Source organism: Bos indicus, chromosome 23 (genome assembly GCF_029378745.1).
Source record: "Bos indicus isolate NIAB-ARS_2022 breed Sahiwal x Tharparkar chromosome 23, NIAB-ARS_B.indTharparkar_mat_pri_1.0, whole genome shotgun sequence".
Lineage (NCBI taxonomy): Eukaryota > Metazoa > Chordata > Mammalia > Artiodactyla > Bovidae > Bos > Bos indicus.
Window position 1 is genome coordinate 31,659,787 of NC_091782.1, and position 13,620 is coordinate 31,673,406.

A 13,620-nucleotide genomic window follows, 5' to 3' on the forward strand; every position below is an offset into this window, starting at 1 on the left:
AATTCCAGAGTCTTTTTCTATTTTATGATCTATATTTCAGAGATCAGATTTTAAAATGAAGTTTGCATTTGTGCTTTTATTATTTTCCTTGTTGAAGAAGTTTCTCAGACAAGGAGAAGTAATGATTTTTCATTATACTATAATAGAATTTTAATCTGCCATTATAAATAACCTAAGGATCACTGACAAGGCTTACATTTTCTGATGCAGTTACTAAAACTATTCAACAGCAAAAACTGCTGAATATTATTTGGAACTACATACATATAAAATGGCAATTTGGAGCTCGGGCGGCGGGAGGAGCAGCAGAGGTCAGGCTACTCAGCTTTGCGAAGGCTCTAGGCTCACCGCGGCCCTCAGGCAGGTTCTTGCCTGCCCCTACGCCAAGATGCCCAAGAGGAAGGTCAGCTCCACTGAGGGGTCAGCAAAGGAGGAGCCCAAGAGGAGATCGGGGAGGTTGTCAGCTAAACCAGCTCCTGCAAAAGTGGAAGCTAAGCCAAAGAGCATATTAAAAAGCAGAGGCATTACTTTGTCAACAAAGGTCCGTGTAGTCAAGGCTGTGGTTTTTCCAGTAGTCATGTATGAATGAGAGAGTTGGACTATAAAGAAAGCTGAGCACCGAAGAATTGATGCTTTTGAACTATGGTGTTGGAGAAGACTCTTGAGAGTCCCTTGGACTGCAAGGAGATCCAACCAGTCCATCCTAAAGGAGATCAGCCCTGGGTGTTCTTTGAAAGGACTGATGTTGAAGCTGAAACTCCAAAACCTTGGCCACCTGATGCGAAGAGCCTTCTCATTTGAAAAGACCCTGATGCTGGGAAAGATTGAGGGCAGGAGAAGAAGGGGACGACAGAAGATGAGATGGTTGGATGGCATGAGTGGATGGACCCACTGGATGGACATGAGTTTCGATAGGCTCCAGGAGTTGGTGATAGACAGGGAGGCCTGGCGTGCTGCGGTTCATGGGGTTGCAAAGAGTCAGACACGACTGAGCGACTGAACTGAACTGAATTGAAGCCAAAATGGCGGCAGGAAAGGTTAAATCTTCAGACAAAAAAGTGCAAACAAAAGGGAAAAGAGGAGCAAGGAGAAAACAGGTGAAAGTGGCCAACCAAGAGACTAAAGAAGACTTACCTGCAGAAAATGGAGAGACTAAAAACAAGGAGAGCCCAGCCTCTGATGAAGCAGAAAATAAAGAAGCCAAGTCTGATTAATACCACACACCCAGTCTTGTCAGTGGGCCCTATTTCCCTTCTTGTACAATCCTGAGGAATATTTTTATCAACTATTTTGTAAATGCAAGTTTTTTAGTAGCTCTATAAAAAATTTTTAAAGGAGGGAATCCCACCTCATCCCATTTTTTAAGTGTAAATTCTTTTTTTTTAAGAAGTGAAATCATTTTCTGGTTGTTTATTTTTTGGTGTAACCAGAAAATAGTGGGATATTGAATATGGGAGGCTTTGATTGTCTTGGATCCTATAATACAAAAGCATACTAAATGGCAATTTGGAGTCAGTTGTGCTTTTAATGCCTTGAACACTTTAAATTCTCTTCCCATATTGTTTTGGTAGAATTGTTTCCTACAGCAAACCACTCTTTGATCTTGGCTCTCCTGGTCAGGATTTTGTGCACACTAAAACATCTATGGTCCTGGTAGTCCAGTTTTCCTAGTAACTTCGTTAATGTGCTGTGAATGATTGACAGTTTGAGTATGTAGTGTATATGATATTAAATTGTGAATTAGTGGGACTTATGATGTAACAGAATATCAATATTTGAATATAATTTATACTTGATATCCTGTTAAGAAAAATTTGCTCCAAATTTTAAGCTGAAAAGTCACAGAGCAACTATTAAGAATCACAACTACATGATTTTTTAGATTTTTGGTACAAATGTAAAGAATTGTGTACAAACTGAAATGTCTATATAGTGATCCTCAAAACAACCAATAAAATCTCAGTTATAAAAAAAATGGCAATTTCCAAGGAGTGTGTAATTGATCAGTGTGCCCTCAATGGGAGTAACAGGCAAATGTTTAAATAATAAATTACGGTTTTCAATCATAAAGCTATCCAATGATTGTCACTATAATTCTCTCACCCTTTCTATCTGTGGTAGTGAGTCTGGTACACTTCTATGAGGTTCACCTACTGTTGATGTTGTCCTTTTTCGCCAAAACTAGGTATTTCATTGTTATGAAAATATATTTGAAAGTTTAGGTGATACAAACTAGAGGTGATAGAAAAGATAAAAAGTACAGTTACTATTGTATGTAGGTTTGTGTGTCTCATCTGTATTGTTCATTATGTCTGTTACCTTGTGATAATCTATAACTTCTAGACAAGCAATGTTTTCCCATATAAAGTAGGATAATAAAAAAGCATTTTATTGATCAAACCACTTATAAGAAATGTATACTGACTTGTAAAATTGTTGTAGTTATTTATTTAATCATATATCAATATTATTGGTTAACTAGGGGAACTTCTCCTGGGAGATTTTTTTTTTTTTTAATGATCTTCCTTGGATAATTATACAACGCTCATTTAATTGCTATTGAGTAACCCAATGTCCCCAAGATCTTCCCAGACTCAACAAATTTTATCTTGGCTAATTAGGGAAAACTACTTGTTATCTTTCACACTGAAGATGTTTTTTTCTCTGAAATGTATAATGGGAAGAGTCTTCTCGAATGGGTACATGAACTGGGAAAGATGACAGGCAGTGGCTGCCTCCTGCCGCTATCATGTAGGATCTCAATGGCAAGTGGGAGGAAATTGTATGAACTATGTAATGAAGACGGAGAAGTTGATGGCACCCCACTCCAGTACTCTTGCCTGGAAAATCCCATGGATGGAGGAGCCTGGTGGGCTGCAGTCCATGGGGTCGCTAAGAGTCGGACACGACTGAGTGACTTCACTTTCACTTTTCACTTTCATGCATTGGAGAAGGAAATGGCAACCCACTCCAGTGTTCTTGCCTGGAGAATCCCAGGGACAGAGAGCCTAGTGGGCTGCCATCTATGCGGTCGCATGGAGTCGGACACAACTGAAGCGACTTAGCAGCAGTAGCAGCAGCATGTAATGAAGAATTACATATTCAGTCTTATTTAGAGAAAGAGAGAAAGAAACTTTTCCTACTTTAGAAGAGTTGGATTTTTCTCTTCCAGAAAGTCCTTGGTTAAATCACCACCACAGAAAAGCTCACTAAGCTTAATTAGGGTAAGTGGGGAGAGAAATTATGCTGTTTTAAAAACATTTGATAAGATTTCCAATTTAAAGAATTTGCATAAAAGCTTCTGGCTTTTATACCAATTTTCTTTTCTTCAAAGTTTGAGACGTATATTAAATCCTAATTGATTTCACATGAAAATGGGTATTTGTGTTTTTAATTTCTGTCCCCCAAATTCATAAATTCATTTTAACAAACATTTGTTAAGAACCTAGGAGATACCTTATGAGGCAGCTATATGGATAAAAAGCTTTTGTTTTAAGATTTAAAACAGAATGAATTCAATTTTGCATATTGCTTGATATGGGAGTAAAATCCAGCGGAAATCCCCACAGATTAGCTAAATTTGTAAATTTGAAGCTGCAAAAGATGAAGGGGCCATAAAAAATAGAATTCTTAGTTAGGTGTGCAGAATTAGTAACTTAAGTCATAGAGGCAGAGGATATATGGGGGAAGGGAATTCCATTAGAGAATGTTGTTTATAAATGCAGGAAGAAAGGAGGAAAAGAATGGAAATTGCACTGCGGCAAATGCTAGTGAAAAATTTAAGAGAATTATATCTGAAGGCAAAGGGCAGGTCTGATATAGAAGGCATTAACCTGCCATAGAGAATTCAAGTAGACAAATAATTTAGAAAAGACCATTGGTTTAGAAACTAAGAACCCATTAGTGTGCTTGACAGACATTTTCTTATGGTTTAGAAACTAAGAACCCATTAGTGTGCTTGACAGACATTTTCTTAGTAGAAATGCATTTGTAAAAAGACACTAATTTTGTTAGATAGGAAAACAAACATCCACATGTGGTCATCAAAGTCTCTTTGGACCAACATCAAATGTTTACAGATTTTTTTTCTGTGCTAAATCTGAGAAAAGTCACTAGGGATATGAACATAAAAATAACACAATTTCCCCCCTCTTGGAGTGGTTTAACATTTTAAATGCATAAGAACTGGAGCTTCTGTAAGATGAGGGATAGGATATGGACAATTCATATAGTCACATAGTCATTTGTGAATATTAATGATTGAACATAAAACTAAGAAATGGGTCCATTTAAAAGCATCACTCCATAGGAAATGATAGAATTTGGAATCAAAAACACAGATGAAAAATATGGTACCTGCAATGAAAGAGGGAGAATGCTGTTTCTGGGGAGGAGTGGAAAAAGGAAAATAATGATTGGGATACAAGTTTTTAGTTGAAAGAAATTTTGCATTTTAAAATATAAGATCAGAAGATTTATATAGCAGAGTGAAAATGGATAACAGGATTGAACCTTTGCAGCTTAACTAAGAAAAGGAATAAGAGTTATAAAACCTTCATTTTCTATGAACCCTTGGATGAAGGAGGCAATAATTTCTTGCTGATTCCCAACCCCCTTTCCAGCATCCTGATTTGTAAAGGGAAGTCCATCTGGCTTCATTCAACCATTTTTCTCAGGATTTTCTTCTGAGACTTCTGCAGTTTTTTTGCCTTGACAAAGAAGGAGACAAAGTAATTGAGAGTATAAACGCTGGAGGCAAATTGCCCTTGAAATAAATTTTATACAAAATTGGATAAACAGGAAAGTTAGAATAATTATGAGACTTAAATACTAAGTTTTTAATTGTGTGATGTTTATCTTAGCAATATATATCTGCAATACTGTTTAAAAACATACTCACTATGGCTGCTAATACTTAATATTTTATTTTCACAGTTGATATCAAGAAAATAAGAAGAAATGGTCAATGATAGCTACTTTGGTTTCCTGGGTGGCCTCAACTGGAGATGATTATCTATGGAGTTGTCTTTTTCTTCTACACTATTGCCTTGATAGGAAATCATCCTGCTGCCATTACTAGAGGAACGTCTCCAAATTCCTATGTACTTCTTCCTCAGAAATTTGGCCATCTTGGATCTCTGTTATACCACAAATATAGTCCCACAGATGTTGGTCAATGTTTGGGGTAAAGACAAAAAAATCTCTTTCAGTGGTTGTGCCTTTCATCTTTTCACTGATGTGACATTATGCACAGTTGAATGTATGCTCCTGGGGTGTGATGTCCAATGACAGATTCAATGCTGTCTGCAAGCCTCTACATTATATGACAATAATGAACCCTCAACTCTGTCGAGGCCTAGTGACCATGACCTGGATAATTGGTATCATTAATTGCATGATCCTCTCTCCCTATGCTATGAGTCTTCCTCGATGTGAAAACCACCTGGATCACTATTTCTGTGAGATATCTGCAATGGTCAAAATTGCATGTGTGGACACCAAAGTCATGGAAGAAATCTTATTTGCATCGTGTTTTTTCATTTTCCTCTCACCACTTCTTCTCATTCTGGTTTCATATAGCTTCATTGCTGTAGCTGTGCTCAAGATCAAGTGTGCAGCAGGGAGACAAAAAGCATTTGGGACCTGTTCCTCTTATCTCATTGTGGTATCCATCTTCTATGGGACTGTTATCTACATGTACATACAACCAGGAAACAGTCCATCTCAGGATGAGGGTAAACTACTCAATATCTTTTACTCTATTGTTACTCACAGCTTGAACCCACTGCTCTATCAGTTCAGTTCAGTTCAGTTGCTCAGTCATGTCCTACTCTTTGCGACCCCATGAATCACAGCATGCCAGGCCTCCCTGTCCTTCACCAACTCCTGAAGTTCACTCAAACTCATGTCCATCGAATTAGTGATGCCATCCAGCCATCTCATCCTCTGATCTATACACTAAGGAATAAGGAGTTCAAGGGGGCCATGAAGAGGCTGATTAGAAAAGAAAAACTTTCTGTAGAAACAATAGGACACTAACATCTTTTCACAAGGCATTTCCAATAAAGAAATTGGCCCCATGTAACCTTTAGTTCATTGTGAAATTATTTTAGTAGCAGCCTTTACCTAAAAATGAAAATAATGCCTAGAAAATGTGCTTATATTTTAATGTCAGTATCCTATAATGCCAAGTTGATTCTCAACTAATCAAAGTCACTAACTAATGGCCAACAGGCACAAGAAAAGATGCTCAATATCATCAATCATTAGAGAAATCCATATCAAAATTACAGTGAGGTATCACCTCACAACAGTCAGAATGGCTGTCATTTAAAAGTCTACAGATAATAAATGCTGAAAAGGCTGTGGAGAAAAAGGAACCCTCCTACATTGTTGGTGAGAATGTTAGTTGGAGCAGCCAGTATGGAAATCAGTATGGAGGTTCCTTTAAAAGCTAAAGATAGAGTTACTACACAATCTTGAAACCCCATTCCTTGGCATGGGAGAAAACTCTACTTTAAAAAGATATATGCACCCCAATGCTCATAGCAGCACAACTTACAATAGCCAAGACATGGAACTGTACGTACCTTCCAGATGTTCAAGCTGGATTTAGAAAAGGCAGAGGAACCAGAGATCAAATTGTCAACATCCGTTGGATCATCGAAAAAGCTAGAGAGTTCCAGAAAAATATCTACGTCTGCTATCATGGCATCTGGTCCCATCACTTCATGGCAAATAGATGGGGAAACAGTGGAAACAGTGTCAGACTTTATTTTTCTGGGCTCCAAAATCACTGCTGATGGTGACTGCAGCCACGAAATTAAAAGACGCTTACTCCTTGGAAGGAAAGTTATGACCAACCTAGATAGCATATTCAAAAGCAGAGACATTACTTTGCCAACAAAGGTTCGTCTAGTCAAGGCTATGGTTTTTCCTGTGGTCATGCATGGATGTGAGAGTTGGACTGTGAAGAAGGCTGAGCACCAAAGAATTGATGCTTTTGAACTGTGGTGTTGGAGAAGACTCTTGAGAGTCCCTTGGACTGCAAGGAGATCCAACCAGTCCATTCTGAAGGAGATCAGCCCTGGGATTTCTTTGGAAGGAATAATGCTAAAGCTGAAACTCCAGTACTTTGGCCACCTCATGTGAAGAGTTGACTCATTGGAAAAGACTCTGATGCTGGGAGGGATTGGGGGCAAGAGGAGAAGGGGATGACAGAGGATGAGGAGTCTATCAAGATGACTCACTTGATAGACGTGAGTCAGAGTGAACTCCGGGAGTTGGTGATGGACAGGGAGGCTTGGCCTGCTGCAATTCATGGGGTCACAAAGAGTCGGACACGACTGAGCAACTGAACTGAACTGAACTGATACCTCCTAGTGTTAATTGAATTGAGACCCTCTCTTGAAGACAGCATTTCAACCACAACTCCCTTATGAGGAAATAATCCCACACTCACTACTTTAGAAAGTGGTATTTGAGCTATTGGCTTTATTCTATTTCTAGATCATTCCTTTTGCTCCTATTTTTAAAATACATGGATTCATTTGAACCTCATGTCATTTTGGCTGAGCAACTATCTAGACTAGAACTTTCCACAGTGTGGTCCTAAGCAGCCTGCATCAGAATCACCCATGGTTTTATTTAAAATGCCCATCCCAGGGCACAATCAAATGCTTTTAATCAGAAATTCTGAGTATGAAACACAAGTACTTTAATTTTTAACAAGTATACCATGTGAATCTTATGAATTCTAAAGCCTGAGGAACCATGTACCTTCTTCCCTTCATACTGCTGTCATTTACTGGTATCATGACCTCTCTCCACATGCATTTACATTTTGGCATCAGATGCACAACTTTTCACTTACTAAAAGACCTGGTATCATTGCAGCCTATGTCAAAAGTAAGATGAACTTTTAAATATGCCGGCATCCCTGTTTGCATCTCCAAGGTAGATACCACTTTTCATTTCAGGTACTCATTACTGTGTCCACATCATAAACCTCAACATTCCCTAGAGCTGCTCCAGCTTTACTATCTTAAAGCAATATGTCACAAAACGACCTCTGTCCTTTTAGATTCCTTCCCATTTGCTTCCTTTAATCTTAGAATAGAGTGGAAAGATAACAAATGCTTATACAACCATTGTTCTCTTATCAACAGTGAGAAATGTATTTTTTTTATCGTGCTCCTTTTATTACACTCAGTAAACCATCCTTAGTATGAAATGAATGGTTAGATATATAAATATAAGACATAACATGAGAAAATCTAGGGCAAAAATCCTCATTTTAATCCAAGACCACAAATATCAGCTCCAGTTAGTCTTCATCAGCAACTTACCCATTTTTTTTTTCTTACACAAAGACAAGCTTGATAATTTAACTCTTCCTAGTTGGTGGTTAAGGCTCTAGAATGTCCTTACCTTTTTTAAAGATCATTTTAAAACCAAAGCACTAATTTGACACAGTAAAAGCACAATACAAAGATCCAAATTTCAAATCTGGCTTTTGCTAGATAGAGTTTAAGAATAAAGAAACATTCTTCCCTTTCTTGATAATAATTTAAAATATAAATAATTGTATTAAGTCCCAAGACCCATTGAATAGAGAATGTGAAAGTTTCTGGTATAAAAACTATCTTAGAAGTCTGATAGTCATTTCATTCTACAGAGGGACAGAGACTGGATTTTGTTTGCTTTCTGTAATTACTTCACAATCTCCCTCCATTTCAACATTGAGATTCACAAATGAACTGGATGCCAGCGTTTCTGGTTGATCGGACTGAACAACGGAATCAGCCTGCAGCTTATTTTGTTGGTATTGTCTTTCTGCTTCTTCTGACATTCTATTTTCTTCTTCTTCTTCTTCTTCTTCTTCCTCCTTCTTCATCCGGTAATACTCATCAATTGCATTTTGGTATTTTGGGGTGCTGATGCCCAAAACAGATGCAATCTTCTCTCCAAGAAAGTCACAAACTGAGAGGGTGGATGTGGCAGCATGAAGCATGTGAAACCATAAGTAGGGGCCCCAGGTAAGTTTTGTCGGATCAACAGGAGGCAGAACGTCTTTCTTCTCCAGGCTGTCCACTTCATCTTCGTCTGTGCTGTACTCTTCCATTGTTTCACCGCTAACAAAGTGGATGACTCTCCTTGGGACTTTCTTCTTTTTTCCTATGACTCCCAGTTCTACATTTTCAAAGCCTCTTTCATTACTCATCTGCTGTGCCGATTCCCTGAACGCTGAGGCGGCCACAGCTCCCGAGGCATTCACGGCTTCTCCCTCCTCACAGCTCGCTGGCTCCCGCTCCATCGCTGTCGACGCCACAGGACTGCTGGCGCGGCAGGGCCCGCCTAGCGCCAGGCCGAGAAATGTATTGTTATTTCTTACAAGTTTAGTGTCGGTTTGAGTAACTTAATGCTTTTTTAAGGAGGGAGGTGGGAGAAGGGTTCAGGATGAGAAACACGTGTACACCCGTCGCGGATTCATGTTGATGTATGGCAAAACCAATACAATATTGTAAAGTAATTATCCTCCAATTAAAATAAATAAATTTATATTAAAAAAAAGATCACAAATAATAATTCATTTTAAAAATTTGATATGAAATCTCCAAATCAGAAACAAGTGGTACAGTTCATTAGTATAGGAAAATGGGATGGAATAGGGCCTCATACTAATTCCATCTCCTCATGCAATAGGCATCAGCAGATGGGAGGTATAGTTGATTAGACAATCTTACAGGAGAATCTAGTTTATACCCTTGATTTCAGTGAAACAAACTAGAGTAGTGAACACTTATAAGTGGTAGATAAAAATCATCAATAAATAAATTTTGGTGGATAATATGCAAAAGTCAAAAGGCATGAGGCATGGTAATCAGACCAAAGCAGGAGTTGAAAAGCAAGTGTCTCCCTGTTAAGATGATAAATTAAAAATATTTTGGTTAATATCTCTATATAGCTTTGGACAATAAACTCCATGATGTTAGTGATTTTTTGTGTCTTGAAAAGTGAAAGTTGCTCAGTCATGTCTGACTCTTTGCAACCCTATGGACTATCAGTTCAGTTCAGTCGCTCAGTCGTGTCCAACTCTTTGCGACCCCATGAATCGCAGCACACCAGGCCTCCCTGTCCATCACCAACTCCCGGAGTTCACCCAGACTCACATCCATCGAGTCAGTGATGCCATCCAGCCATCTCATCCTCTGTCGTCCCCTTCTCCTCCTGCCCCCAATCCCTCCCAGTATCAGAGTCTTTTCCAATGACAATGGACTATACAGCCCATGAAATTCTCCAGGCCAGAATACTGGAGTGGGTAGCCTTTCCTTTCTCCAAGGGTATTCCCAATCCAGGGATCGAACCCAGGTCTCCCACATTGTAGGCAGATTTTTTACAAATTGAGACATAAGGGACTTATCTACCATTACATACCCAGAATCTAGTGCAAAATAGATGACTAGTAAAAAAAAAAAAATGAATGAATAAGAATTGGATTTGATAAAAAGAAAGCCATTTCATTATGACAGAGACTCAGAATGAGGAAAAATGAAGTCAGTTCCTATCATTGGAGGCCCAGAATATTGGAGCTCAAACTAAGAAACTTGGATACAGGTTTGTAGAGCAGTAGCACCAGACAGCAGTAAGTACTGACCTCTGCTTGGCAAACACTGGTGCAATGGGGATTTCTAGGCACATCACACATCAACAAAGGACAGACTGAAGCAAGAAGGCAGAAGTAACTCAAAACTAGACCAACTGATTAGATTACCTAAGTATTTCTTGAACACTCTCTAAAAATGTTAGGAGCCTTGTTGGGACTAGATGTTTAGATGGAAGTAATAGTTGGGAAATAGAAACACTATAGTGGAGGAAAATAGAACAAAGGAAAGAGAAATCATGGAAAGGCATGAAATGTTATACTTAGTCTTTTATTTTGCAAGTTTGTGTTTCTTTTGTTGCCCCAATTCAACTATATTATGTGCTATTTAATATGACTAATAAATATATTCACTTCTACCATATACTGTGCCTAAACCAGCACCATGAAGCAAATAAGGCTTAATCAATGATTGATGAATAGGACTGAAATCTCAGCTTGAGCAAACTGCAGCTCCTTTTCTACTACTCTAAGGTTGGGAGGTTTATCTTCAGCTTTTTATGATAAAGTTATTTTCTTTCTCAGGTTAAGCAAACATCCAATATATGTCAACATCTTTAGTTATTCTGAATATTCCAGGTCCTCCTCCCCAGCCTTATTAGTGCCCCCTTTACCTCCTTGTTCCTTAGAGTATAGATGAGTGGGTTAAGAGTCGGGGTTACAACAGTGTAGAAAAGAGTGAGAAAATTGCCCTGTTCATGAGCATAGCGACTCTTGGGTTGAAGATAAACAGCTGTGACAGTGCCATAGAAGAGGGACACTACAAGAAGATGAGAAGTGCAGGTGCCAAATGCTTTCTTCTTCCCTGCAGTTGACTTTATTCTCAGCACAGCTTTAGCAATAGCAACGTAAGAGGAAAGGATAATAATCAAGGGCACCACCAGGAGTATAATACCAGCTATGAGTATCTGGATTTCAATGTCGGTGGTGTCTGCACTAGAGACCTGAATGAGGGCTGGAACTTCACACACTATGTCATCCACCCTCTGGTGGGAGCAGAAAGGTAACCGGAGGGTAGCAGGAGACTGAATCAGAGACTGAATCAGGCCAGTCCCCCATGCTAGGACGGCCAGCTGTAGACAAAGTTTTGGGTGCATGAGAGTGGTATATTGCAGTGGATGACACACTGCCACACAGCGGTCCACAGCCATGACCACAAGCAGGACACATTCAGTGGTCCCAAGCCACAAGAAGATATAGAGTTGAATGGCACAGCCAGTGTAGCTGATGGTCTTCTCTGGACCCCAGAAATTAACCAACATTTGTGGAACACAGCTGCTGGTGAAACAGAGATCTAGCAGAGATAGGTTAGAAAGAAAGTAATACATCGGGCTGTGGAGTTTTGGATCCTTCAAGGAGACAAGAATTATGACCACATTTCCTGTAACAGTTAAGCAATAAGAGATCAGAATTACTGAAAAGAGCATCCTCTCCAAATATGGCTTGTCAGAGAAGCCTAGAAGGATGAAATCACTGTGGCTGTCATTGCAGATTGTGAACAGAGCTTCTAGAGCAATCGTTTCTTCAGGGAATGGTTCAAAAGAAGTTGCTCAAAGGCCTGTGAGGTTCCAGTACAGAAAGAGGAGGAGGGGCAGTATGAATTATTTGATTCCTTTTTACTCAAGAATGAGAGTTTTGCATCCTTATTTTGGGAAAACAATACAAGATTTAGTGATCTGTTTTAATGTTCGATACTCATCACTCTGTTTTTCTTCCTCCTTTACATCTTCTTCATATGTTGCATTTTTAGAACTCTGCATTAGAAACAATACTTAAAATAAATATTAAACATATGTATTAGTAAAATTAACTTTATTACATATTATAATATCATTTCATCTTTGCTCTCAAAGATCATACATTTATAACATTTATCATAAAGTTTTGATACACCTTAAAGTTCAATCGTATTCTCTTTCAACTTCTTTATTCACTTTGTGCTCTTATTTCTGTGTCTTTGTATTGCAATTTGTGTGAATACCTTGCTCCCATACCTCAATCTTCATTCTTCCTTTTCCCTTTCTCTTCCTCATTCAGCCTTCCTACCACTCTCTTGATTTCTGAGCTTGAATTCTTCCTCAAATCCCTTGCATTCCTATACACTAACAATGAGAAAACAGAAAGAGAAATTAAGGAAACAATCCCATTCGCCATTGCAACGAAAAGAATAAAATACTTAGGAATATATCTACCTAAAGAAAAAAAGACCTATATGTAGAAAACTATAAAATACTGGTGAAAGAAATCAAAGAGGACACAAATAGATGGAGAAATATACTGTGTTCATGGATCAGAAGAATAAATATAGTGAAAATGAGTATACTACCCAAAGCAATCTATAGATTCAATGCAATCCCTATCAAGCTACCAGTGGTATTTTTCAGAGAATTAGAACAAATAATTTCACAGTTTGTATGAAAATACAAAGAACCTTGAAGCCAAAGCCATCTTGAAAAGAAGAATGGAACTGGAGGAATCAACCTGCCTGACTTCAGGCTCTACTACAAAGCCACAGTCATCAAGAAAGTATGGTACTGGCACAGACAGAAATATAGATCAATGAAACAAAACATAAATCCCAGAGATAAATCCACGCACCTATGGAAACCTTATCTTTGACAAAGGAGGCAAGAATATACAATGGATTAAAGACAATCTCTTTAACAAGTGGTGCTGGGGAAACTGGTCAAACACTTGTAAAAGAATGAAACTACAACACTTTCTAACACATATACAAAACAAACTCAAAATGTATTAAAGATCTAAGCGTATGACCGGAAACTATAAAACTCCTAGAGGAAAACATAGGCAAAACACTCTCTGACAAGACCACAGCAGGATCCTCTATGACCCACCTTCTAGAATATTAGACATAAAAGCAAAAATAAACAAATGGGACCTAATTAAAATTAAAAGCTTCTGCACAACAAAGGAAATTATAAGCAAAGTGAAAAGAC

General features: G+C 38.4%; 3 protein-coding genes and 1 pseudogene across 3 annotated transcripts; 2 read left to right on the plus strand and 2 right to left on the minus strand.

The window, feature by feature from the left end:
- The first annotated feature begins 388 nt into the window (after positions 1-388).
- On the plus strand, positions 389-1,274 carry LOC109576860 (non-histone chromosomal protein HMG-14-like). The gene is made up of 2 exons (XM_019985498.2): positions 389-504; positions 1,025-1,274. The coding sequence occupies exons 1-2, from the start codon at positions 389-391 to the stop codon at positions 1,212-1,214; spliced, it is 306 nt and encodes a 101-aa protein (XP_019841057.2). The 3' UTR covers positions 1,215-1,274.
- Positions 1,275-4,959: 3,685 nt separating this feature from the next.
- On the plus strand, positions 4,960-5,848 carry LOC139178847 (olfactory receptor 2W1-like; annotated as a pseudogene).
- Positions 5,849-8,179: 2,331 nt separating this feature from the next.
- On the minus strand, positions 8,180-9,346 carry LOC109576768 (protein FAM177A1-like). The gene has a single exon (XM_019985394.2). It carries the CDS (start codon positions 9,314-9,316, stop codon positions 8,672-8,674), a length of 645 nt encoding a protein of 214 aa, XP_019840953.2. The 5' UTR covers positions 9,317-9,346; the 3' UTR covers positions 8,180-8,671.
- Positions 9,347-10,245: 899 nt separating this feature from the next.
- Positions 10,246-12,669, minus strand: LOC139178848 (olfactory receptor 2H2-like; the record flags this gene model as incomplete). Its single annotated transcript, XM_070777638.1, has 4 exons — positions 12,658-12,669; positions 12,327-12,417; positions 11,256-12,212; positions 10,246-10,271 (listed from the first exon to the last, which is right to left on the minus strand). Coding segments are annotated over exons 1-4 (1,086 nt in total), but the record flags the coding sequence as incomplete, so codon positions are not given.
- Between the last annotated feature and the right edge of the window lie 951 nt (positions 12,670-13,620).